Here is a 27,426-nt window from a genome sequence, read left to right as displayed (position 1 = left end):
GCCCCGGGGCTCGCGCGGCAGGCCCCGCCCCCGCCCGCGGTCGCGCCGCCGGGCTCGGCGTGCGTGCGGCTCGCGGCGCCCTTCGCTGGCGTCGGCGCCCCGGCAGGCACCGGAGAAGCGCTTGTGAGCGCGGCGGCGCGAGGGCGGCCCCAGCCCTGGGCCCCGCAGCAGCGCCGCCGCCCGCGCCAGGTAGGGCTCGAGGGGAGGGCGGAGGCCGGTCGCGAGGCCTCGGGAGAGGGGTGAGCGGGTGGGGGCCTGCGGGAGGCCGCGCCCGGCCCGAGCGGCTGCGCTCGGCCGCGGAGTGCGGGCCCCGGGCTAACGGTCACGGACGCCGCCGGCGCCGCGCGGCCCACGTGCGCCACCGCGCGCAGAGCTCAGGGCGCCGAGCTTCGCGGTCGTCTCCCCGCCGAGGGCCGCCAGTTCGTTTCTCCCGTGCCGGGCGCTCGGCGGAGCGTGACCGCGCTGGGTGCCGCCCCCTCGGCGCGGCTCGTTGGGAGCCTCCGGGGTCGAGCGGCCGGGGAGACGCGGCGCGCGCGTCTCCCGGGAGACAGCGGGGCCACCCGCGCGGACGGCTCCCTCGGGGTCCCCTGAAAGGCGGAGGGCGGTGGGGAACCGCGAGCCCCGGGTGGACCTCGCCTGTTTCTCTGTTAGAAATCGGCCTCGGACGAGATGGAAGCGGAGAAGCGGCCGGCGCCCTACGAGGGCCTGTTTGCCGACGGGCACCTGGTCCTGTGGACGCTGTGCTCGGTGCTGCTGCCGGTGTTCATCACCTTCTGGTGCAGCCTCCAGCGGTCGCGCCGCCAGCTGCATCGCAGGGACATCTTCCGCAAGAGCAAGCACGGCTGGCGCGACACGGACCTGTTCAGCCAGCCCACCTACTGCTGCGTGTGCGCGCAGCACATTCTGCTGGGCGCCTTCTGCGACTGCTGCGGGCTGCGCGTGGACGAGGGCTGCCTCAAGAAGGCCGACAAGCGCTTCCCGTGCAAGGAGATCATGCTCAAGAGTGACGGCAGGGCCCTGGACGCCATGCCCCACCACTGGATCCGGGGCAACGTGCCCCTGTGCAGCTACTGCGTGGTCTGCAAGCAGCAGTGCGGCAGCCAGCCCAAGCTCTGCGATTCCAGGTAAGCCCTTTGTGCCCTAGATGGCGGCGTTGGAGTCAGGATGTCGTGGAGTGGGCGGAGAGGCCTGCCTTGATCTCTGCAAATGGCCTAAACTGCCCACTTCAAGGAAGCAAGCCCATAAATGTCCCTGGAATTGGACAGGCAGGGCAGCTTTGCAGTAGTCATTTGCTCAGATGATACATCCAGCCCCCACTCCTCAGCCAGGCTGCCCTTTTGGGTAATGAAACTTGGCACTTAGATCCCAAGGTCTCTAAGTGCTACACACTTCATAGCCACTGTGTGTTATGTGTTGGCTTTCGTTCCTGTTGATTATCTCCATTTTAAGTAAGGAGAATGGAAGTATGGACAAATTAGCTTTCCCCCAGACTCAGGAAACTGATCCTCCTTAGGATCAGCGGTATTATGAATGGGCAGTGAAAGGGAGTGCGGTTCCCTAGAGGCGTTGGGGGCATTGTTTTCGAATATAGGTATTGGTGCTGTAGTGAAAGACAGCACTTAGAGGGACTCTGCTTTTGCCAGATGGCCTTCCAGGACATGTAGCATCTCAGACCAGAGTCTTTGGTTAAGCTAAGAATATTTTAGTGGCTTCTAAATAACAGACACCAGACGAAACATTAACGTTCTTAAATACTATCTGAAAATAGGGGAAGACGCCTTTGGCTGTTGTTAAAGATTGGTAATTAGGAGAAGCTGCTTCTGCGATCATCTGCTCTCATTTTACAGTTGAGAGAATTTTACTTGGTGGTAAGATAGACCTGTGTCTGGAATTTCTAACCCCCAGTATAGGGTTAGGCGTACCGACATCCTACCCTTGGCTCAGCCTTAGGTCTGGACATCTTCATTGTCATGAGTTTTATTTCTGACAAGCAGAAAGGCCCCTAAGTGTGTTTAGAAACTAAAATAGCAGGCTGACACTGGATGACAAGTTACTTTTTTATCTTTATTTTTTATTTTACTTCAAAAATCCCCCCCATCTTTTTTTTTTTTTTTTTTTTTTAACTTAGCATGAGCACTGTTAGGTCAACACCTATTTTTAAATCTTATTTTTAACAGTTTTACACATCAGCTTTAGACTCAAAAATATTGAACAACTACAGAGTTTTATAACCATTGATTTTTATTTGGTATCTTTTGAATTTAGATGTTGTTCTTTTGGCATCAGTGAGAGCTAGGTTACCAGTGTCTTTAGGTAAATTTCATAATTCTCTCTATAGGTAAGCTTTAGTCTTCAAAAACTGGGATTAGTTGGAAAGAGACAATACTTGCATCTTATTCCCTTCCCTTCTTTGTGTCTGCAGAATTAGATAAAAATGGCTTCCATAGGGGCGCCTGGGTGGCTCAGTGGGTTAAGCCGCTGCCTTCAGCTCAGGTCATGATCTCGGGGTCCTGGGATTGAGTCCCACATCGGGCTCTCTGCTCAGCAGGGAGCCTGCTTCCTCCTCTCTCTCTCTCTCTGCCTGCCTCTCTGCCTACTTGTGATCTCTCTCTGTCAAATAAATAAATAAAATCTTTAAAAAAAAAAAAAAAATGGCTTCCATAAATATCTTAACTGCTTCATATACTCCTTAACAGATAATCCTAGTGCTCTGATCCTCTGCCTGAGTAATAATAGAAAAGCATATCTGACCTAGTCCCTGTTCTGAGTAAACCCCTTCACTTGCTCCCATCACTTACCCTGATGGTCTTCCGGTGTAAACTTCAAGTGCTTTCCATGGTACCCAGGGTATTATGCACTCTCCAGACCTTGCTTGCCCTTCCAGGTTTACCTGCTACCAATGGCATTAAACTTGATGTGCCCGCAATGCCGAGCTGGCTATGCCTTCCTTAAAATACCAGGCTCTTTCTTCTGTCCTTCTCTTTCTCAAGACTTTCCTCGCCTGGCTAGCTGCTAGGCATCCTTAGAGACTGGTCTGGTGCCCTTTCCTCCAGGAACCCTTACCTGATCTTCTACTCACCCCCAGGCCCCAATTTTTCCTTCTCGATGATGACATAACGGTTTGTATTTCAGTGGTTCTCAAAGAGGTTCCCTAGACCAGCAGCATTAGCGTCATTTGGAAACTTGTTAGAAATGCAAATTCTAGTTTGCCAGATTAGTGAACAAAATAAATCATTTGCAATATTTGGGACAGACTTATGCCAAAAAATTATTTGTTTATCTGAAATTGAAATTTAATCAAGCATCTTCTATTTTCCTGGCAACCCTACTTCCACCCCAGACCCACTAAATCAGAAACTTGGTCTGGAAACCAGCAGTTGTTTCTTTAGCAGGCCCTGCAGATAATTCTAAAGTAGGGGGATGACTGCTATTTTTATGTACTTTTTACAACATCAGCCTTCATCCTTAATGTTGTATCCTCCCCTTTGTGTACAGTGAATGTGATGATCTTTTCCTTGTTCTTACCAGTTAATGAGCAGTTTCTTCCCAGCATACTAGAACCCCTCACCCATGGTAGAAATTATCTCTGTATAATTTAGGAAGTGTTTATTATTCCCAGGAGAAAAGAGCACAGTGTCCTGAATGTTCTGCAGTGTTCTGATTTATTTTAGCCAATAATGTTATGCAGGATTGCTGTCTGCTATGACCTTTTGTAGGAATGACATATTTCAGAAAAATAAATAAATACCTATTTAGAACCTTTAAACACAAGCCAGACTGTCCCTCTCTGGATTTTATCCAGCCCTGGCAAGGGCTTCTTCCATGTCTATATCACGATCTAAGTACAAGACTTAAGAGAACTGTTAAGATTCATGTGATAACTGATTTTAAAGCCTGCAGCTCAGTTAAGCTCTGCAGAATAAGTGACAAAGGCCCTTTAACTTATACTCATTTGGTCATTATTTTTACATAGTTAACATTTATTTTGTGCCCAGGCACTGTACCAGATTCTGCATTCCCTGTAGATTTTTTTCTCTCTCGTACATATTCCCGCATCCGCCCCCAATCTCTGTAATGTGTTTCTGCACCTAGTATCTTAACACCCCTTCCATGGTCTTCGTTTTCTTCTTCCTATCTTTCTTCTAACTAAAATAGAGAATTGTATTAGAAGTATTCATTACATTCTTTAAACCTAGTTCCTCATAGTATTATTAAGAAAACCTCAACTGTTGTTAAGAAAACTTAAGGTGCGGGGTGCCTGAGTAGGTCAGTCATTAGGTGTCTGCCTTTGGCTCATGTCTTGATTCCAGGATCCTGGGATCCAGCCCTGCATTGGGCTCCCTGTTAAACAGGAAACCTGTTTCTCCCTCTCCCACTCCCCCCTGCTTGCATTCCCTCTCTGGCTCTCTGTCAAATAAATAAGTTAAATCTTAAAAAAGAAAAAAAAAGAAACTTAAGGTGCCTTTTTACTGATAAGACCTTTTCTTCATTACATCCTATCCCTTCCCCTTCACTGCAAACCACCCCCCTACCCCCACCCCCACCCCACCCCCGGACACACTGAGTAATGAAACAAAGCTTCTGACTTTGATCTGGGCCACTTTAGTCTTGGCTTTGATCTTAAACTTTACCTTTCTGTGTTCTCTTGTTAAGTATTTATTCATTTTATTCATTATCTGAAACAGTGAAAGATACCAGATCATCTTCTAGAGTAGAGGTGGGCAAACTTTCTATAAAGAGCCAAAACTAAGTATTTTAGGCTTTGCAGATCCTCACTTAACTCACTGTCCATCATAGTACAAAACCAGCCCTAGACGGTACATAAATGAAAGGGGGTAGCTGTGGTCTAATAAAACTTTATTCATAAAATCAGGTGAGAGACATATTATTTCTAGTTGGCTAACCCCTGTTTTTGTGGAAATATACACGACCATCTCAACCCTACATATAGTTCTTCCGCCTCCTCCAGCGGCCTCCTCCAGCAAACTAAAGAAGAGAGCTGCCAACAAGTAGCTTTACAGAAAATAATAAACATTGTTGCCAGTAGTTTCTTTTTTCCCCTTGTAGAGCTCTTTTTTTTTTTTTTAAGATTTTATTTATTTATTTGACAGAGGCACTGAGAAAGGGAACACAAGCAGGGGGAGTGGGAGAGTAAGAAGCAGGCTCCCCACTGAGCAGGGAGCAGAACAGGAGGCTGGATCCTAGGACCTCAGGGTCATGACCTGAGCCGAAGGCAGATGCCTAACTACTGAGCCACCCAGGCGCCCCTTCTTTTTTTTTTTAAATTTTTCTTTTAAGATTTTTTTTTATTTCAGAGAGAGAGTGACCGAGATAGCAAGAGAGAGCTTAAGTAGAGGGAGAAGGAGAAGCAGACACCTGCAGAGCAGGGAGCCTGATGCAGGGCTCGATCCCTGGACCCTGGGATGACCTGAACTGAAGGCAGACCCTAACTGAGCAACCCAGGCGTCCCTATAAAGCTTCTTTTTAAAAAAATAAAACAGTTATACTCCTGTACAAGAATGGCACATAGTATGGTGATGTTCTGTATGTTGATAAAGGTTTTAGTTACATGAAAGTGTTCATTTGTCAAAACTCAGCAAATGTACTAATTAGCATTTCATCACATGTAAATTTTATAGCAAAAGAAAAAAAGCTATAAATAAATGATGAACTCTAGGTAATGATATGCCTGCTTGGTGAGGCATTTAGGAAGTATCCTGATATCTACAGTTTACTTGAAATATACCAAAAATTAGGTGGGTTAATCGATGGATAGAAATGTAACAAAGCAATTACAGTAAGATATTAATGCTGAAATGTAGGTGGTAGACTTACCTATGTTTACTGTAGGAAAAAAATTCTAATGCAAAACATTTTAAAAATGAGACTATCCTTGTATTTTGAAAATACTTGTTGAAGTATTGAAAGGTGAAATTTCATAATGTCTGTAATACTTTCAAATGATTCAGCAATATATGAGTTCACATTGAAAGATAAAGCAACTGTGGGAAAAATACTAAGAGTCAGAGTGAAGGTAATTTTGAGATATATTTTTTTAAGATTTTTATTTATTTATTTGATAGATCACAAGTAGTTAGAGAGGGGAAGCAGGCACTCCCGCCAAGCAGAGATCCCAACGTGGGGTACTCGATCCCAGGACCCTGCGATCATGACCTGAGCCGAAGACAGAGGCTTAACCCACTGAGCCTCCAGGCGCCCCTATACTTTTGACTTCTGTGTGGGTTTAAAATTTTGCAAAGTAAAAATATAAGCAATTAATCAAAATGACATGATTGTTGAAACTAAAATATCAAGACATTATTAGTAATGTCTTATTTTCCCATTAGGTTTGAAATCTAGGTCAGGTTAAACAGTTATTACAAATACATAAAGAGACCAGTCGCAATTTTGAATATGAAATTTGTAAGGAAAAGTATAATGTTGCACAGCTAGCAAGCATTTTAGCTCTACCTTTACAGAGCAAAGGCTGATAATAGCCATCATTTTAGGTAACAGAATCTTTGTGAAATTTATGAGAATGTAGTAAATGATAAAGGTGTCCCAAATCATTGGGGATAGAAAAGATTATTTTATGAATCATGCCAGGACAGGTCCTCTTTGGGGGGAAAAGTGAAATCTTCATATTGCACTATATACCAAGATAAACAGCAGGTGGGTTAAAGCAGTGGCTCTTAGTTCACAGATGGCTAAGATTCCAAGAAACCTGGACACTTTCATGAGATTCTCAGTGGAACCTCTTGTCTCAGAAGAAGCACCAAATTAATGACAGAGAGATGAGAACTGAGTGTCTAGTTTGGAAATAGTGAAGGACTTCAGAGCATAACAGCATTTAAATAAACCACAAGGGAAAATAGAGATCTATCAAAAAATGACATTCAAGGGGCACCTGGGTGGCTCAGTGGGTTAAGCCACTGCCTTCGGCTCAGGTCATGATCTCAGGGTCCTGGGATCGAGTCCCGCATCGGGCTCTCTGCTCAGCAGGGAGCCTGCTTCCCTCTCTCTCTCTCTGCCTGCCTCTCCATCTACTTGTGATTTCTCTCTGTCAAATAAATAAATAAAATTTAAAAAAAAAAAATGACATTCAAAAGTAAACTTAAAAGAAAACTGAAACAAATTTGCAATAAATGTGACAGAAAAGAGGTTGATATCCTACATCAATAAAAAGTGCATGCAGTTGTTAAAAGCTAGTAAAAGATGAATACAGGACCTGAATCAATTCACAGGGACAGAAAAATATTCAGCTTCTCCTAGTGATCAAAGACCTCCAAATTAAAACAAAAAAAAGTTTTCTATCAAATTATCAAAAAATTTAAAATACTAATGTGCAGGATAAGCAAGTATTAGCCATGATGAACATCTCCATTGACAACAAGCACACTGGACAGACATATATCAGTCACTATTGTATTTTTGAAATTAATGTATATATTATGTGTCCACTATACTCAGAAAAATTATTGAAGAAAAGAATCTTGGGAAAATGCATGCCCTTTGAGTCAGTAACTTGGTCTAGAGGATTCCAGAGAAATAATCTCATTTATGTTTATGGTTGTTAATCATGTTGTTTATACTTAGAAAAATAAATTATCTAAATGTCTTATATTTTAAGGTTGAATACATTATAGTTCATCCATGTGATGTACTATATATGTTCTTTACAAACCATATTTTTTCTTAAAATATTTAATGACATAGGACAATATTCCTGATAACATGGAAAGAAAAGTATTGTTCCGCTCCATCTACATCATATCTCTCCTGAAACACAAGCGTATATGCACAATAAAACTGAGAGGTGCATCCAAAAGTTAAGAGGAACTGTCTTTGGATGATTTTTATTTTATGTCTTTTTGATATATTCATATTATTTAAAATACAATTTTAAAAGTTTATACAGGGAGCTTATCAATATATTCTGGTTTTTAGAAACAAGTAGTACAGCAATACAGAAGAATATAGAATAAAAGGGAAAATGTTCTTCTCATCCCTCAGCCCTACTTTTTTTTCCCAGAGGACAGCAGTGTGAAATATTCAGAGGGACCCTTGCAGGTTATTCTCAGTAACAGTACCCAGTTTGCAAGTGCCTGGTGCACGTGGTAGGTGGGGGTGGGAGCGTCGGGGTGCAGTAAGCAGTTTGCTGTGGTTTCTCAGGCTTGGTTTGAAAGCGAGTACTAACAAAACGTACGTAAGTTATTTTACAGTTTTCTAACAGATCCTGCAGATAACACTTCTTTCAGCAGTAAAGAGGACTCCTGAGTCTATAGCAGTAATCACTTGGCAAATCTAAACATCCACCGGAAAAAACAACCTTAAAATAGAAGTCCAAAAGGGTTGACCTTGGGCGAAAGACTTTTATCCTCTTTTTTTTTTCTTTTAATTCATTTAATTATAACCATTATTTTCTGTTGGCCTGCTTTTGTCTGTAGGGTCAGCTCTGTCTTGTCTGTGAGTGGATTAAATTCTTAGCAGATTAATAATGGAAACCCAGGACCTTTTCCAGCTCTACTCCTATTTGCTCCCACACACCCATCCAGAGAGGCACATCTGAATGGAAATGTTTCTGTGTGTATTTCGAATGCAAACGCATAGACTAGTTTTGTATTAACTGCCAACAAGAAATGGACTATTGTGCTATATTTAATAGAGTGTTCACAAATGGTCATAGAGGTTTTTAATTAAGATTCAGAAACAGTGTTCTAGACCCACTTTTGTTTATGTGGATTATGTCCACTGGCATTTACCATGTTACACATTAAACTGAGAAATTGTGGGGTGCTTAATTGGCTCAGTTCAGCCTAGGTCATGATCTCAGGGTCCTGGGATCGAGCCCTGCATGGGGCTCTCTGCTAAGCCAAGAGCCTGCTTTTCTCTCTCTGCCTGCCTCTCTGCCTACTTGTGATCTCTCTGTCAAATAAATAAATAAAATCTTTTTTAAAAAATGAGAAATTGTTTTAATATTTTTTTAAGTAATGTAACAAAATACTGTAATGAAAATTTAATGAGAGGAGCAACAGTTTGACTTTTCTGGTTTAGAGGCCACCTAGATTTTCTTGTCTGCTTCTGCATTGGATCTGCACACTCTTGAGAGAAGGAAGATGGAATAGCATTTCAGAATTATTGTTAAAGTGATTTTTTTTTTTTTTAAGTAGGCTCCATGTCCAATGCAGAGCCCAGTGTGGGACTTGAACTCACAACCCCGAGGTCAAGACCTGAGCTAAGACGAAGAGTTGGACAGCTTGGGACCTTTGGGTGGCTCAGTCAGTTAAGCATCTCCCTTTGGGTCAGGTCATGATCCCAGGGTTCTGGGATCAAGCTGCGCATCAATCCCCCTGCTCAGCTGGGTACCTGCTTCTCCCTCTGCCTCTGTTGCTCCCCTGCTTGTGTGCATTCTCTCTCTCTGACAAATGATTAAAATCTTTAAAAAAATAAAATAAAAAAGGGATACAACAGAAGTCCCTTATTATTAAAGTGATTTTAACCTCAGAGTCATCCTGAAAGGATTCTGGGGAGCCCTAGGGCACACTTTAAAAACCACTATTAGATTACAGTGCCAGGTATGTTCAGACTTGATTGTTTGTTTTCACTATGCAGAGTTATAAATCTTTTACTTGGTAGATCTTATGTCCAATGGTGATGAGATTACTATTAATTTTTTGACAGGAATGATCTGTTTACAAATCATTAAAATTATGATTTAAAGTTAACTATTGTCCTTGTTTCTTCCTTCCCTCAGGTGCATTTGGTGTCAGAAAACAGTACATGATGAATGCATGAAAAGTAGCCTGAAGAATGAAAAATGTGATTTTGGAGAATTCAGAAACCTCATCATCCCCCCAAGTTATTTGACCTCTATTAATCAGATGCGTAAAGACAAAAAAACGGATTATGCACTGGTAATCAGAGTTCTATTTTCCTTATGTAACTGGTTTTCATAGAGCCGTTTAAGTCAGAGTGCGACAGGTACCGGGCACTGAGGGAGGAAGCCTTACAGCAGGCCGGAGAGCCCTGCTTAGTTTTCAGGGAGGTGCCTCAGAGTCTAAAGGGAAATTGGAAATGTCCTCTTACCGGTTTCCCAGTCCCCGCCTGCATCTAAGTCACTTGGCGAGCTTTTTGAGAATGCAGAGTCCCAAGTGCGGTTCCCTCACTGGGTTTGAGTCATTGGGTCTAGAGCAGGTCCCGGGAATCTGTATTCCTTTAAGGTCTTCAGATGACTCATAAACAGCCAGCCTTGAAATTCATTATTACTATCCATGAAAAGAAAACATGGATTTTCCTCACACACTGTTCTAACATAATTTTCCTACTTGGAACTTTATGAAGGGTGCCCAGAGATAAGTTTACCTTGCATTAGCTACTCCTTACAAACAATTTGTGAACACTGAAGTGTCAGCTACACTTTGCAGTATGTGTGTATTTGGAAATTGATATAAATGCATCTCTCAGTCTTTGTTATAAAAGGAATAACTATAAAAATTTGCCTGTATTTCCTACTTGAATATGTCAAAATAACTGAACTATTTTTTTTAAGATTTTATTTATTTGAGAGAACATCTGAGGAAGCAGAGGGCCAGGGGGAGAGGAAGAAGCAGACTCCCTGCTGAGCAAGGACCCTTGACTCAGGGCTTAATGCCAGACCCTAGGATCATGACCTGAGCTACGGGCAGACACTTAACTGAAAAACCACCCAGGTGCCCGAATTGAACTATTTTATTTTGAAATTAAATTTTGTGTCTTTTCCAAATTAGGATTTTAAATCTTCAATGTCATCTTTGTCAGTATTCTACAGAAAAAGGCATTTTATTTTATTTTTAATTAACATATGTATTGTTTCAGGGGTACAGTCTGTGATTCATAAGTCCTACACAGTTCATAGCACTCACCATAGCACATACCGTCCCCAGGGTCCATCACCCAGCTATCCCATTCCCCTACCCCCGTCCCCACCAGCAACCCTCAGTTTGTTTCCTGAGATTAAGAGTCTTTGTCTCCCTCTCTGGTTTTGTCTTGTTTCATTTTCCCTCCCTTCCCCTATGATCGTTGGTCTTGTTTCTGTAATTCCTCATATCAGTGAGATCGTGTGATAGTTGTTTTTCTCTGACTGACTTATTTCACTTAGTATAATACCCTCCAGTTCCATTCACATCGTTGCAAATGGCAAGATTTTGGGGTTTTTATGGCTACATAATATTCCTGTGTGTGTGTGTGTGTGTGTATCACATCTTCTTTATTCATTCATCTGTTGATGGACGTTTAGGTTCTTTCCACAGTTTGGCTATTGTGGACATTGCTGTTGTAAACATCTGGGTGCAGGTGCCCCTTTGGATTACTACGTTTGTATCTTTCGGGTAAATACCCAGTAGTGCAGTTGCTGGGTTGTAGGTTAGCTCTATTTTCAACTTTTTGAGGAACCTCCATGCTGTTTTCCAGAGTGGCTGCACCAGCTTGCATTCCCACCAACAGTGTAGGAGGGTTCCCCTTTCTCCGCATCCTCACCTACACCTGTTGTTTTCCTGACTTGTTTATTTTAGCCATTCTGACTGGCATGAATTGGTGTCTCATTGTGGTTTTGATTCATATTTCCCTGATGCCGAGTGATGTTGAGCACTTTGTCATGTGTCTGTTGCCCATTTGGATGTCTTCTTTGCCAAAATGTCTGTTCATGTCCTCTGCCCATTTCTTGATTGGATTATTTGTTCTTTGGGTGTTGAGTTTGATAAGTTATAGATTTTGGATACTAGCCCTTTATCTGATATGTCATTTGCATATATCTTCTCCCATTCTGTCAATTGTTGAAAAAGACATTTTAAAATTTAAAAACATCGGGGCACATGGATGACTCAGTCAGTTGAGTATCTGAGTCTTGGTTTTGGCTTAGGTCATGATCTCAGGGTTATGAGATCGAGCCCGGGCCCCTCACTCAGCGCAGAGTCTGCTTATCCCCTTCCCCTTCCACCCTGCCCCCAGCTCATCCACGCTCACACTCTCACAAAATAAAAATCTTTAAAAAAATTTTTAAAGCATTATGTTTAATGTTATGATACATATATTTTTTTTAAAGATTTTATTTATTTAATTGACAGAGAGATCAGAAATAGGCAGAGAGACAGGCAGAGGTCGGGGGGGAAGCAGGCTCCCCGCCCAACAGAGAGCCCAGTGCGGGGCTTTATCCCAGGACCCTGAGATCATGACCTGAGCTAAAGGCAGAGGCTTAACCCACTGAGCCACCCAGGCATCCCTATGATACATATTTTTTAAATGTACAATCCCCTAATGTATCTAAATTCAATCTGAGATCCTTAGGAATGAGAATCACTAAGACTGTGAAACATCTCCATTCATGTTCACATCCACAAGGAGAAGGGGCAAAGAAAGAAATGGATAGGTTAGAGGAACATGAATTTCATTTGACTTTGGCCTTTGTGCAAATCTGGATTCTTGAATCTGAGTACCCCACTTTTAAAATTTTTTTAATTAAAAAAGAAAAAAAAACTTGGGTGCCTGGGTGGTTCAGTGGGTTAAAGCCTCTGCCTTCGGCTCAGGTCATGATCCCAGGGTCCTGGGATCAAGCCCCACATTGGGCTCTCTGCTGGGCAGGGAGCGTGCTTCCTCCTCTCTCTCTCTGCCTACTTATGATCTCTGTCAAATAAATAAATAAAATAAAATTTTAAAAAAACTTGAAAACTGAAATACATTAGAATACATCCAGACGGCCGCCTGGGTGGCTCAATTGTTAAGTGTCTGCCTTCGGCTTAGGTCCTGGGATCGAGTCCTGCTTTGGGCTCCCTGCTTGGTGGGAAGTCTGCTCTTTCTCTCCCTCTCTCCCTCCCCCTGCTTGTGTTTCCTCTCTCACTGTCTCTCTCTGTCAAATAAATAAATAAAATCTTAAAAAAAAAAAAATACATCCAGAGGAGGACAGTCAAGGTAAGAGAGCAGAGAAAATCTGCGTTCATTCTGTGAACAGTTGAAAGAACTTAAAATAGATCACCTAGGAGATAAGACTGATAAAAGATCTAATGCTTCAGGTGTTTGAGCACAAATTCTATGGAAGAACAAATAAAATTATTTCTGGTAGCTTTAGGAAGCAAAATTAGAACAATGAAGAAAAGTTACTGAAAGACATTTTTAATGCCATTTAAGTCAAAACTTGCTAACAATTTGAGTTATTAGTAGAATGGGCTACCTTATTAGTTCTTCCTACATAAGTATCCAGGAATCACCAAGTGACTTATGTAGAATAATGGAGAAGAGAATTAATACAGTAAGTGCAAGTTAAATCATTCATCTCTGAGTTCACTTTCCATTCCGGGAATTCTTTGATTTACATATTGTATTCATTTTACTGGGATCATTGTTCTTCTCCCAGCAAATTTACAGCACTATTGTTACCAGGAAATGAAAATGGTATTCCTCAACATCTTTGAGATATTAAACCCTTTTCACTCACATTAATGTTTTTAGCTAGCCTCTAAGCTTGGAAAGCACTGGACACCATTAATCATCCTGGCCAACTCTCGTAGTGGAACTAACATGGGAGAAGGGCTGCTGGGAGAATTTAGGATCCTCCTAAACCCAGTCCAGGTAACTAAAGAGAAAAGTTTCCTTCTGTGGTAGTTTTGTCATGTTTAGCTTTTCATTTTCCCTCATTGTAATGGTGGTTAATGTTTTAAAACAGTAGACCTTCAATTATAGAAAGAATTTAAGAAATATCAAGCCATTCAAATATATGGAGAAAGAGGTGCTCTGATGGTGGGGATATAAAATGGTGTAGCCACTTTAGAAAACAGTGCAGTAATTTCTTGAAAAATTAAACATAAATTCACCATACCACCTGCCAATCCCATTTCTATCCACCAACCCAAGAGAAGTGAAAGCATGTGTCCCACAAAGACTTTAATGCAAACGTTCATGGCAGTAATATTTATAATAGCCAAAAAGTGGAGAAAACCCAGCTGTCCATGGGCCAGCAAATTGATAAAACCAAATTTGTCCCCACACAAGGGAATATGACTCCATGATAAGCAGGGACATAGTATTGATACGTACATGTTACCAAGGGTGAGCCTCAAAAACCTGCTGGGTGAAGGAGGCCAGGTGCAAGGACCTAGAGAGTGTGGCTTCACTTACAGGACCTGTCCAGAAAAGGCAGGTGCCCAGAGACAGGAGGGGAGTGGCTGCCTGAGGCGCCCGGACCCTAAGGGGTCTTCTCGGAGCACAGATAATGTTCTAACCTGGATTGTGGCGGTGGATGCACGACTCAGTAAACTTACTAAAAATCATTTAATTGTTCATTTTAAATGGGCTGATTTTAAATAAGCATTTTGTTACATGTGACTCATACCTCAATTAAAAAAATAAGAATAAAGGATCATACCATTGAGTTTACATGGTAGTAGCTTCTGCTTTGAGAAATGTTTATAAATAACCCATGCAATGATCAGAAAGGCATTCACTTTTTCCCTTCCAATTTGTATTTTTCCCCTTCAACATTGTACAACTTAAGGAAACTATAAAAATAATAAAAAGGAAAGAAAATCACCTGTAGTTTCCCCACACAAATACATCTGTTGTTTTCATTTGTCTGTGTTCTTTCCATTCATTGTCTCTGCATCTCCATATTAACATTACAGTAATAATCCAGATTAAAAATTTGTATTTTTTATTTTAAAGGATATTTGTCCATGGTGTGATGGACATTCACATTACATTATTATCACATTACATGTGATAATTATAAATATAATTATGCAGATAATTAATTGAACAGATATGTTTACCCAGTCTCCTGCTATTGGAGGTTGAGTCTGTCTCTAAGACTATGCAACGGTAAATAAGGCCACATTGAACACCTTTATAAACAGACGTTTTCAGTTTTTGAAATATTTTCCTAGATCATTTACAGAATTACAGTTATGAAGGATCTTTGCACCTTTATGTCATTTTATGCATATTGCAAAACCGTTTTCCAGAAATGTGCGCTCAATTGCACTAGTAATGGATGTGAAGAATCCAGTATAAAGTAGGAAGTACTGGTTAAAGATGAATTTAGCACATTCTGGTTTCTTGTGAACAGGAAGAAGGCAGTGTTGTATAATAGATACACTATAGGATTGAATTTGTATGTCAGCACGTAATTATTGGGGGAATCATGGGCAAGTCACTTAACTTTCCCGCGCTTCCGCTTCCGGGTCACCAGAACGAGGCTCACGCGTTGTAAACAGGGTCAGTGCAGGCTGCGCTACAAGGAACGTCAAGAGTCTGGCGCCTTGTGAGACGCATGGTAACAGGGGCTGTCCTCCTGCTGTGTCTGTACTCATCTCATGAGTGGAGGTTGGTGCTGGATAGAAATAATTTTTCCTTTTCTTTCATTTCTAGGTTTTTGATGTAACTAAAACACCCCCCATCAAAGCCCTGCAGCTTTGCACTCTTCTTCCCTATCACTCAGCCCGGGTGCTCGTCTGTGGAGGCGACGGCACGGTGGGCTGGGTCCTGGACGCGGTGGACGAGATGAAGGTTAAGGTATCAGTCTTGAAGGGCTATGTGCCTCTCGCAGCAGCAGCTCTGAGAGGCGGTCTTTGGGTTCTGTTTTGTATTATGCAGAGGAATGTTAGAAGACATTGCTGATTTTGAATCTCATGATTAAACAGTTCCTGTAACCTTCAGCAAAACAACGTGCAGTTGTTACGTTGTTGTCTTTTTTGCTTCAGTCTAGGTGTGTGACCAAATACTGTGAGCCTACAGGTGGTCTGAAGAGAAAAATCTAACCTGTACCTCCTGTTTTCTAGGGACAAGAAAAGTACATTCCCCAGGTCGCAATCTTGCCTCTGGGAACAGGCAACGATCTGTCCAACACCCTGGGCTGGGGCACGGGGTACGCCGGGGAGGTACCGGTCGCACAGGTCTTAAGAAATGTGATGGAAGCAGATACAATTAAACTAGACAGGTGAGTGGTATCCCCCAAAAGGTGGATTTCTGGAGCTTTGGGAATATTGTTTGGTTTAAAATGAAGACTTGTGTAGCTCTCCAGTGTAATGGAAACAGATGGTGTTACTTGTACTCATCCATGGGTGCTGGCCTTTTATCTTGTTGCTGTACTGTGCTGTGATTGAAGGACCCGTGAGGCTGAGGACTTACCTCAGAATTTGCAATTAAGCAGATGTGCTTAATTTTTCAAATGTTCTTTTCATAGAAGAACCTCATCTCCAGGCATCCAGACTTGACTGGTAATAATTATAGTTAACTGGCAGTTAATTTGGTAGTAATTACCTTTTTTTTTTTTTTTTTTTTTTTTTTCATTTTTTTAGATGGAAGGTTCAAGTAACAAATAAAGGGTACTACAACTTAAGAAAACCCAAGGTATGTGTCTCAGGCCTCCGTTGCAAGCAGCTTCTCAGCCATGAGGAAGTGGCCTTTGTATGGGGCTGGCAGGGTGCTGGGGTACAGAGATCTGGTGCTTACTGCCTCAAGGGCCAGTCATGGAGCAGAAGAGGAACCCAAGCACTTGGCCCCCAAGTCAGCCTGAAAAGAGGTTTGTGGGGGGAAACAGCAAGGGTGCTCCGTGCATCCCCAACATATCAGGCAGGAGAGATTCAAGGGGAAGCGACGTGTGAGGTGGTCCTTACAAGGGAAACATAATTTAGATCAACAGAAGAAACAGAAGACTCCTAGCAGAGGAAGTAGATCCTGGGGGAAGCAGATCCCGGGCAGCAACTACTGCAGTGACAGCAGCTCTGTATTTTCTGGCAGATATTCTGGGGATGGAGCAAAAATAGCCTGGGAACTTGGCACAAGGGCAGAACAAGGGGCCTCTCGGCAGGAGGCCCATCAGGAGACATTCTAGAGGTGGAATTGAGGGAGACCTGGCAGCTGATCAGTATTAGGGGAAGAGAGAAGATACATGTTATACCACATTTCTGGTTGTTTTGTCTGGGTATATGGAAATGACTTTAAAATAAGAAAAAGCGTTTCATGTTTAAGAGGAAAAGGAGTTTGATTTGGGGCATCTTGACCTCGAGGCTGTGGCACATTGGACAGGAGTTGGAAATGCAGGCTTAGTGCTTAGGAGCAAGACAGCTGGAGATGGAGACAGGGGGTCCATGCAGGGTGGGAAATAGATGAAGTGGGGACCCTGCAAGTTGCAGTGAAAGTACAAGGCACATGTGAGGGGAACACAGGCATGCAGAGCCTGGATCCATAGTAGAGCCGGTGGGCGGGGGGGTGGGGGATGGGGACATGATGCTAAGATCTGAGGTGGTGTAGCATATTAACCAGAACAGCAAAGTGAAATTCATATGGATTGTTAGCGGTTTTTGAACTGAAGCTTTATTTCTGGAAACTTCACTGGATAGCATCAGCTATAAGTGAAAAATGCAGAAAGTACTAAATTTTCACAAAGAACATAAAGACTGAGATTTACATATTTGACATTTGTCACAGACTTAGACAAGTATATCGTGTTACTTGCTCTTAACCCTTCCACAGGAATTCACCATGAACAACTATTTTTCCATTGGACCTGATGCTCTCATGGCTCTCAATTTTCATGCTCATCGTGAGAAGGCACCCTCTCTGTTTTCTAGCAGAATTCTTAATAAGGTGTGTTGGATAAAATAACATTTCCTGCTTATCACCGAAGGTACAGTAAAAATCAATAGTTTAATTCTATCTAGCACTCTTTAAAGTAGATTCAGATAGAACTGACTTATAGAAGCATGTACCTCCTCTGTTTCGTATAAGACTGTCAAATTAGATCCTGAAATATATTTTCTCAGAGTATTTTAGAACTCTGACAAACTTTTTATAATTCAGAGAATATTTAACAGCATATTTTGTTTAGGTGGCAGTGCTTATCTTACTTAAATAGCAACTAAAACTAGAAGGATTTAGGCAGGAGAAAGTTTTGTTGAAGTCATTAGTGGAAAAAAAAGATTCCTTTGCCTTCAAAAAAACTTCAAAATGCAGATGAAGTAAGAGAAGGAGCAGTTTGTTTACCATGGCTTTTAACTATGTTCATGACTCTGATTTCTAGTACAGGTGATTTCCTTTGGTGGAAGTTTGATTTTGAATTTTTTTTTTTTTTTTCAAAGATCTTGTATCATTTGAGAGAGAGAGCACAAGCAGTGGGAGAGGCAGAGAGAGAGGGAGGAACAGACTCCTGGCTGAGCAGGAAGCCCAACCCGGGACTCAATCCCAGGATCCTAGGATCCTGACCTAAGCCAAAGGCAGATGCTTAACCATCTGAGCCACCCAGACATCCCTGGGATTTTTTTTAAATGACTTTTGATAATTGAGCAACAGGATATGAAAATTAAATGCAAAAGTTTTTCTCCTGGTTTTATTTCATGGATGGATGAATGGATATAGAGAGAGAGAGAAAGAGAGAGGGTTTTTTTTAAGGTTTTATTTACTTATTTGACAGAGACACAGTCAGGGAACACAAGCAGGAGGGAGTAGGAGAGGGTGAAGCAGGCTCCCAGGGAGCCCAATGCAGGGCTCAGTCCCAGGACCCTGGGATCATGACCTGAGCTGAAGGCAGACACTTAACCAACTAAGCCACCCAGGCGCCCCTTATTTTACAGATATTTTAAATTAACAGAGTCCCCTCTTATTAATATAGTTACTACTAAGGCAGGAAGTATTGCTATTTGTATGATTAGTAATTAGCATCTCAGTGCTTCCATCAACCTTTCTGTACTCAAAAGTAATTATAAAATGTTCACTAGATTGATCTGTATTCAGTAAGTAATCCCAATTATTAGGAAAAAGTAGACTTTAAGTTTAGTATATTTCTTTATAAAATGCAACTTTTTGGATAAACTGGGAGAATATACCATTTTGGCATGAACCACTCCTATCTCACATTCCCCCTGAAAAATGGGCTAATTCAGCTCAAAAGTAATAGTGCCTGTTCTTCCCATGAGAATCTGGTCCACTCTAAGGAAATGTGGCTCAACGGTCATGTCGGGAAACTTTGCTAACAGTATCTTTGTGTTGCTGCCAGAGCTGCTTAGGTTGCTTTAATATCCCCTTTTCTGTCTATTTCTCATAGGCTGTTTACTTATTCTATGGAACCAAAGACTGTTTGGTGCAAGAATGTAAAGATTTGAATAAAAAAGTTGAGGTAAGCTTTTAAAGTTTTAGGTGATCTCTGGATTGTCAACTTTTTTTTAACAAAAATGCTGAATTTTCTGTTAACATATTTTGTTGACATACATGGAGTATTTATTGTGTGCCAGGCAGTTTATTAAGTGCTTTCTACACATTGCCTCCCTAAATCGTCACCACTACCCTGTAAGGCAGGTACTGTTACATTCCCATCCTGCAGAGGAGAAAATCGTGGAATTAGATAATTGGCCCAGATTTACATATAACCGGGACTTGATCCCAAGTTCATCCACCTCCAGTCTGTTTAATGCTGAACAGCTTCCTTTCATACTTGATGGCACACTCGAAGCAGTCTCACACAGGGCCTGACTCTTCAGGAACTCTAGAGGAGGTTTAAACACAGAGTGTAATTTCTGTTATGGCTGTGAGGTGTGTCTGTCTTACGTACTAAAACAGAGTGAAGATGCAGGAGCAGTAAAAGTAGGATACTAACAAGTGCTCATGCTGCAGTATCCGAGATGGCAGAGTCTTGCGTGTAGTCCTTGCTTGCTTCCAGAAAGAATCTATAACAGTGACCGCACTGACAAAGATATCAATACTGAGAAGCCTAGAACTGGTAAATTAAGTCAGAGGGGAAGAGCCAGGCAGATAGCTTGGGAAAAGAGAGAACAATGAGCAAGCAGTGTGAGGAGCTTGAGGATACGTAGGCGAGGATACGTAGGCCAGGGAGGGCCGTGGCCTGCAGGCGAATACCAAACTCACAGACTCTGCAGCCGAGGCATGGGATGAACAGCACAGTTTGCCATAAAAACAGTTCCCTTCCGCTTTATCATATTTCCTTTGTCCTGGGCTCTGATAGCATTGGTAGAGTGAGGCAAAGATGGTGTAACCCTTTATTTTTGTGTGTGTCTGATATTTTATTTATATAAAAATTATTTGTGAAGCCACCTACCAAATGCCAGGCACCATCTTAGGCGCTGGAAATGCCGTGATAAACCCCTCGCTCTGTTCTCTGTTCACTGTGCCGTGAACTCAGTGAGAAGATGCTGAAGCCACATTGCAGTACAGTGTGAGGGGCGACATGGTAAGGAAGGTATTCGGTCTTAGGAGAGTAAGTAAGAGCAATGCATAACCCAAGGGCTGGGGAAACTGTCTAGGGAAAGTGACTGTCACCAGTCTCTCTGGAAGACACGACAAGGGAGAATCTGAAAATTCAATAAGAAATAGCTAAGTGCGAAAGGAGGTGAAAATTGTTCTAGGCTGGGTGACCCTCTTGGGTCCCCACCCTCTTTGGGAATTCTTTTACTCTATCATTCAATAAACTTAACTGTCACTCAGCAAACGTTGCTTTGCTGCCCCATCCCAAAAAAAGAGAATCGAGAATTGTTCTCGGCTGAGAAGAGCATGTGCAGCAACCCAGAAGTAAGAGAGAACACGGTGTATTTGTGTGAGTTCAAGCTGGAGGATCGCTTGCGGGACAGAAAGTGGTGAGAGCGGAGGCCAAAGCTATAATTAACATATTATAGTCACTGAACAGGAAGGCAGATTCCTTGGGGTCAGTGGGTGGGCAGTAGTCTCTTACACGGGCATCTCCCATCCTGCGTGGACGGATGTGGGCGTGAATCCTGAGTGGCTCTGTCTGGAAATCACATGCCTCGTGGTAACTAACTGCTCGGATTTCTTTAAAGCTAGAGCTGGACGGCGAGCGAGTCGAACTGCCCAACCTGGAAGGTATTATAGTTCTGAACATCGGCTACTGGGGCGGTGGCTGCAGACTGTGGGAAGGGATGGGAGACGAGACTTACCCTCTAGCCAGGTAGGTACGCTTGTGGTCACTTGTGGCATGTCATGTTTCCTTTAAAGCAGCCTGTCCCTTCTTCTCTGTAGACCGTTCATATTTTCTCTTCACCGTTTTCTCTTTTGCATAGCTCATTAATACGAATATTTAACCAGTTGATTGTCTGCCTCGGTGAAAACGTAGTCGTCCTCACGGGCTGATTTCCTTCATTTCCTCATGTAGTCCATGTTTCCTTTTCCCGCCTGTAGACACGACGATGGTTTGCTGGAGGTCGTTGGTGTGTATGGCTCTTTCCACTGTGCTCAGATCCAAGTGAAGCTGGCAAACCCTTTTCGAATAGGGCAGGCGCATACAGTGCGGGTAGGTGAGATGTTGCTCTGTGGTTCATATGTACAGAGACTACTTGTCTAAGTCCGTTTCTTTTTTTTTTTTTTTAAGATTTTATTTATTTATTTGACAGAGAGAGATCACAGTAGACAGGCAGGCAGAGAGAGAGAGAGAGGAGGAAGCAGGCTCCCTGCTGAGCAGAGAGCCCGACGCGGGACTCGATCCCAGGACCCTGAGATCATGACCTGAGCCCAAGGCAGCGGCTTAACCCACTGAGCCACCCAGGCGCCCCCCAAGTCCCGTTTCTAAGCCACTGATCTGTAGAAGATCGATCTGCCCGCTATGGCTTCCCTTGAACAGTGCTTTATAGATAGACCGCCCTGTGGCTCAGCCTCCACTAAGGCCTGGGAGTGACCAGGGGGCGTTGGGGGGTGGGGATGGAGAGGCTGGAGCTGTGGAAGAAACAATCTCTTAAACAATTGCTGAGGAATCTGAATAGGTTCAAGAACTAGCATTAAAGGACTGTGGATAATAATACTTAGGAAGACCTTTCCAAACTTTGGGGGATTGACTTTGTTCTAATTATTTGTTCCCTAAAACCAGTTGATTTTGAAGTGCTCCATGATGCCAATGCAGGTGGATGGGGAGCCGTGGGCCCAGGGGCCCTGCACGGTCACCATAACTCACAAGACGCACGCACTCATGTTGTATTTCTCTGGAGACCAGACGGATGAGGACATCTCCAGTACTTCAGATCAAGAGGACGTAAAGGAAACCGAGTTGACGGATGAGGAAATGCAAGTTTAGAGTAAAATCCACACGCAAGCAGATACGTGGTCGTCCAGAAGTTAGAAATTCCTTATCAGCTGTTTAGTCTGAATTTCACCAGTAGTATGATGGGGATACATTTATGTAAATAGCATTCCAGAAACAGCCAAATTTCCGGTTGTTTACAGATGCCTGTTCCTTTTTCAGGAAAACACCCCAGTCATATTGTACTAACTTTAAAAAGTCACAGAACATTAATTACTCGAAGGTGAGGTGTTTTTCAGGGCTTCTTGTTTGAGAGTGGGACTCGCTCTGAGCCCTGCCCCCCTCATTCCTTATTCTCAAATACACATTGATGGGCCCATTACACGTCCAGCAAGATGTAGGTGGAAAAATCATTGCCATCTTAATTCTTAAGGGGTAACACAATAACATTTTAAAAATGAACCTGCTTTTTTGAGAGGAGATGATGTGTCCAGCCAGCTCGGGTAATGCGGGCCTTCCTCCTGCAGCTTGCCTCTGACAGCTTTCTGCAGCCCAGCAGAGCAGATCCCTGCGGATCTATTTCCAGAAAACCTACAAGGAGAAATGTTAAAGAAAGACAATACTTAAATTTTTGTTGTAATTTTTATCTTGAGAGCATTTTCAGACCCACAAATGTTGCTTGCTTAACCCTATTAATGACCACGTTGAACTCGAATTCAGCATCTTGTTTATGATCCCGTGTAGACAGAAGACAACCACATAGGTGAATTGGTGAAGGTTAACATTGAGAACACTTTGGATTGAAAGTTAGGGTTTTCAAGCTGGATGGTTGACGTGTTTCTCCTGAAAAGAAGACAGTATCAACAATTCAAAAAAAGTACTGCAGAAAATTTATTAGTCATAGTAATTGCTCAAAAACTTCTAAAAGTTCAGTGGTCTTGTAGTATTTTGAAGTCTTTTATATCCAAAGTACTTAACAGAATCCATGGATTCAAAAAATAAAAAAGAATCCATGGATTCTGTTAAGAATCACAGACAGAATCCTGTGCTAAAATGCTTTTATCATATTTATTTTAAAATGAGAGAGATATTTTTTTATTTATTTATTTTCTTCATTGTGGTATACTTGTGTTTAGTGTTTACAATATATGGCTTTATTTAATAAGTTTATCACATAAATTCAGCTAGTCAAAATCAGAAATGTAGCCTATTGACTAATTAAAACCCATAATTTAATTCTGACATATATATAATCTAGATGTTTTCCTTCTTCAGAAATATTACTCAAGATTTTTTAAAAAGAGGGAAATGAAAGCACTGGCAAACAACAACTTTTGCATAACTGAAAGTTTCATTTCATTCTTTATCTGACTGACCCTCTCTGCCAGGAACTTACTGAAGGGCTAGTTTCATGATTTCCCCCACTAGAGGGCGCCCTTCTGGTGTCTGTTGGCCTGCTCCCGCACTGGGCCTCCAGCCTGGTGTTTTCCTAACAAATGGCGCATTTTGTGGGCTTCGTGGTCTTTCATGACGTTAGTCTCTGAAAGAATAGAATGCATCCTCCAAAACAACATTAGCTTCCTTGAAGGATCTGTTTATGGCAATTCAGGGATGACAGATCCATTAACTTAAATTTCATTCGTCAGGCTGAGGCCATGTTTTGAAGGAAAAACTTAGTAGTGATACAGTAGTCAGTGCATTTTATATATATAAAATACTTTTTTTTCTGCTTAAATTAACCTCTTCCGTTTCCTAAGAGGAGATGCTGAATTCTAGTATTGAAAGATTTTGTAAACAAATCTGTTTCACCTTTTTCATACACCTTCATCAAGGTTGATGAAGGGAGAGTCTTACAGATTTTCATTTATGGACTGATCATGTTTTAAGTATAATGAATTTGATTTCTTAACTCATGGTCAGCATTGTTACAGATGTCACATTTTATAAATATACTGTTAAATTCACTTTGCTTTAGGCTGTAATTTATCTGTAATATAATTCCATAGTGCTAATTGTAGAATCAAAGTAGATGGTTTGGGATATCAGCATTAAAATGATTAGGTTTTTTTGTTAAAACCTAACCATAATGTTACATTGGATTTAGAACAGGTCTAGATAACACCCTCGTGTATTTAAACAAATTGTTTTTTTAATTTTCATAATCCAGTGAGGTTTTTTCCCCCCATTCACTCTTCACGAAGTTTCTTCTGTTGCCTTATTCAGTCATTCAGGCTTCACTTCCATTTAGGAAAGTTATTTCTGAATGCCATATCATAAAACACCGTTTTAGCAAAGTCCATTTACTTTTTAGGCACATGTACCCAGCATTTTAAATAAACCATTAGGCATAGGTCTTGTTTTAAATAAGGTCAGTTTACAAGGCTCACATTTGCAAATTATACATTAGAGTAGCAATGTCAGCTGCACCGGGCATTCTGTACTTTGCAAAGATAATTTGCCATAATATTTTCCTGTTCCATTTTAAGTCGTTTAGACTTAAGCATAATAACAAATTCTACATTCTCAGGAAGAAATATATGAAGTAAAGCCTATCTCCATGTCTGTCTTTAGATTCGTTCTATCCTTTGCTGTCCGGGTGCATTCCTAACTCCTTAAGCTTAGCAGCCTAAACACTGAGTACCCGGCAGCGTGTATGGATCCCATAAGTAGGTGGTGATAAGTTCAGTGCTTTGTTATGTTCATTAGAAATCAGACCGGCTTGGGTTTTAAAATGCAGGTTGTCTGATAGTGAGATTACAAGATCCTAAAGGACTTTTAGGTTTTCTGCAACAGCTGTGAACCCTTAATGTAGCTAATGTTTATAAAAATTTTATAGTCAGAATTATTTTTATTTTTGTAGGGTGTGTCAAAACATGTAGTATTTGCTTTTTGCAATATGTTTGCCTAGAGTTGTAAAGTATTCTGTGACTCAAATTGTCAAGTCCTTTGTGTTGTAAAAATGAATACTACCAGCATGTCAAAAGAAAAATGGTTTGCGTTTGTAATATAAAGCAAAATTGTATTTACTATATATTACGGAATTTTAAATTTGCACTAACTAGGAAACTTTAAAGGTTATGTTAATTTACAGATTCATGTGGATCCGAATACATAATTTTTACTTGTTCGGCCAAAAGGGTCAGTAGAATAGGTGATAGTTTTGTGTGTTTTTTTTCCCTGATATGATAATATTGAAGCAAGAACCAGCACTTTCTATTCAGAATTCTTTTTAATTCTTCCTAATTTGGAACAATAGAATATAGGTAGATTTATTTTTAGAAGTACCTAGGAATTTAGAAAGAGGAAAGAATAATGTTACTCTGTCCCAGTGTGAGTGAATGAAGGTATGTTCTCAGCGATAAGACGGAAGCGGCGGTTTTGGTTTTGCTTTGGCTTTGAAAATATGTCCCTGCCTTTCTCAGATTTTCCCTTTAAATCCTGTCTCCTGTTTCTCAAAGTGTGATCCACACATTGTCTGCAGCACCAGAAGTACCGCCGGGCGTGAGGGCTCTGACCTGAGGCATCAGTGTCTCTGGCAGTGGGACCAAGGGAGACTGCAGTTTTACTCACAGGCACCTTGGGTGCTTGCGCGACACACGACATTTCTTTTTTTTTTTTTTTTTTTAAGATTTTATTTATTTATCAGAGAGAGAGAGGGGGAGAGAGCGAGCACAGGCAGACAGAATGGCAGGCAGAGGCAGAGGGAGAAGCAGGCTCCCTGCTGAGCAAGGAGCCCGATGTGGGACTCGATCCCAGGACGATGGGATCATGACCTGAGCCAAAGGCAGCTGCCCAACCAACTGAGCCACCCAGGCGTCCCGACACACGACATTTCTCAAGCAGCTGGTCCGCACCTCATGTGCTCACTCAGGGCTTTTCCTGGATGGATACCTTGCAGAAAAATGGAATGAACTGGAGGTTCTTAAAATGGTTTCTCCTTCACTCCACTCACTGCTTTCTAACCCCCAAATCATTCTTCTGAAGGAATTCTGTGAACAGTTCGTTCCCTATCTTCTCCAAATTCCTGGGTTCATCTAGACTCAATTACATAAAAATTGGTAGCTTCCGTTCCTTCCGTGGAAATAGCTTTTGGACTGTGATTCATGGAGTCTTAGAACAAGCAGTGCAGGGGGCCAGTGGAGTGGACCCCCAGGGGCTCCTGCTTTCTCACTTTGGACGCTGTTGCAGACAAGATCGCAGTAGATCAAATTCTTCCTCTTTTGGGCGGGGGGGGGAAGGATTCTGCTATTTTTTTTTTAAGGGTTTGGAAGCCACTCTTTTAATGACTCGTCACCTGGTTCATTTTCTGCTGATTTGTACGTATTCAGAAACTTCATGGGTTTTGGTGAAAAATACTTCGGAGGTCTCTGTTGCTGCTTGAAATATGACCATTTGGCTATTTCTCAAGGCTTAAAGCCATTTTCTTGAATAGTAAAGCACTGGCTTAACCTCTGTTCCTCCTGTTTCTAATTTTAATGTAGAAATGGTCCTGATTATTTTAGTTTTGTAAATGCACACGCGCGCGCACACACATACACATTTACCCCACACCCTCCCCGGCCCTGACTGTAGTTGGTGCATGAGGCTTGCAGATAACAAAAAGGTACATTCTAAGGACCTGGAGAAAGAATCCAAAAATGTCCCTCATACAGAAGTTAACAAAACATAATGACTGAACTTATTCACCTGCAGAAACATCTGAAGAAAGTCCCCTAGAAGCTGCAGATGAACACATGTTGCTGATCCTAGACGCTTCCCCAGTCTTTGCTGCTCACTTCCTGGGCTGCCTCACCCCCGAAGGGAAGCGTCCATGCAGAACACACTGCACAAGATAACCCACAGGAAGTTTCCACTGTGTGATGCTTTTCGGTGACCAATGTGGAAAGCTGGAAAGGAGAGCTGGAGGTGAGGTCGCCACCCTTGTTCCCCTCCCACTGTCCAGGCAACACTCACAGACTGTGCCACCAGAGAACGTTCCTGCCGGAAGGGTAGCCAAACTGTAGTCCAGGACAGTGGCTCATCAGAACATTGGATCTCATTCCTCTGGTTCTGGGCTCTGGCAGCAGTCTTTCTCTGGAATGTGGTCTACTTGAATGAGCCCCACAGACAATGGGCACTCTGATTTGTAGTTCTATCTAATTCACGTTTAGAGCAGCCTGGATCCTCAGCCCTGATCACTCGGCAGGTGAGCTGGCTGAGCTGGCTCTCTGAGCCCACACTATGCCCCAGCTGGCCTTCACACACCCACCCCCACTCCTGCCCACAGTGCCGGGTACCTACCGCTTAAGTACCCTGTGTTCCCCGCTTCGTTGTGTTCGCTCTGTATCGTGGCTGATGCCTACAGAGAAATGTGAATTAAGGCATTTGATACATTGGAAACATTTTGCTTGTTTTTCAATAAAATTTAAAGTACAGCACTCCAAAAA

At 42.3% G+C, this 27,426-nt stretch overlaps 1 protein-coding gene and 1 long non-coding RNA gene across 2 annotated transcripts; one reads left to right on the top strand and one right to left on the bottom strand.

Annotated features, from left to right (window-relative positions):
- Nucleotides 1–24,989, top strand: DGKE (diacylglycerol kinase epsilon). Its single transcript, XM_082706033.1, has 12 exons — nucleotides 1–189; nucleotides 652–1,124; nucleotides 9,755–9,914; nucleotides 13,480–13,599; nucleotides 15,394–15,537; nucleotides 15,804–15,961; nucleotides 16,323–16,374; nucleotides 17,500–17,613; nucleotides 19,067–19,138; nucleotides 20,811–20,938; nucleotides 21,169–21,280; nucleotides 21,851–24,989. Exons 2-12 carry the CDS (start codon nucleotides 670–672, stop codon nucleotides 22,052–22,054), a joined length of 1,719 nt encoding a protein of 572 aa, XP_082562159.1. The 5' UTR covers nucleotides 1–189; nucleotides 652–669; the 3' UTR covers nucleotides 22,055–24,989.
- LOC309851163 lies at nucleotides 24,323–27,426 on the bottom strand. Its single transcript, XR_014304666.1, has 2 exons — nucleotides 25,828–27,426; nucleotides 24,323–25,605 (listed from the first exon to the last, which is right to left on the bottom strand). It is a non-coding gene; the product is annotated as an uncharacterized lncRNA (long non-coding RNA).

The sequence above is a fragment of the Mustela nivalis genome (genome assembly GCF_964662115.1).
Source record: "Mustela nivalis genome assembly, chromosome: 17".
NCBI classification, from domain to species: domain Eukaryota; kingdom Metazoa; phylum Chordata; class Mammalia; order Carnivora; family Mustelidae; genus Mustela; species Mustela nivalis.
The sequence above is the reverse complement of the archived record's forward strand: the minus strand, read 5'-3'. Positions and strand labels throughout refer to the sequence as shown.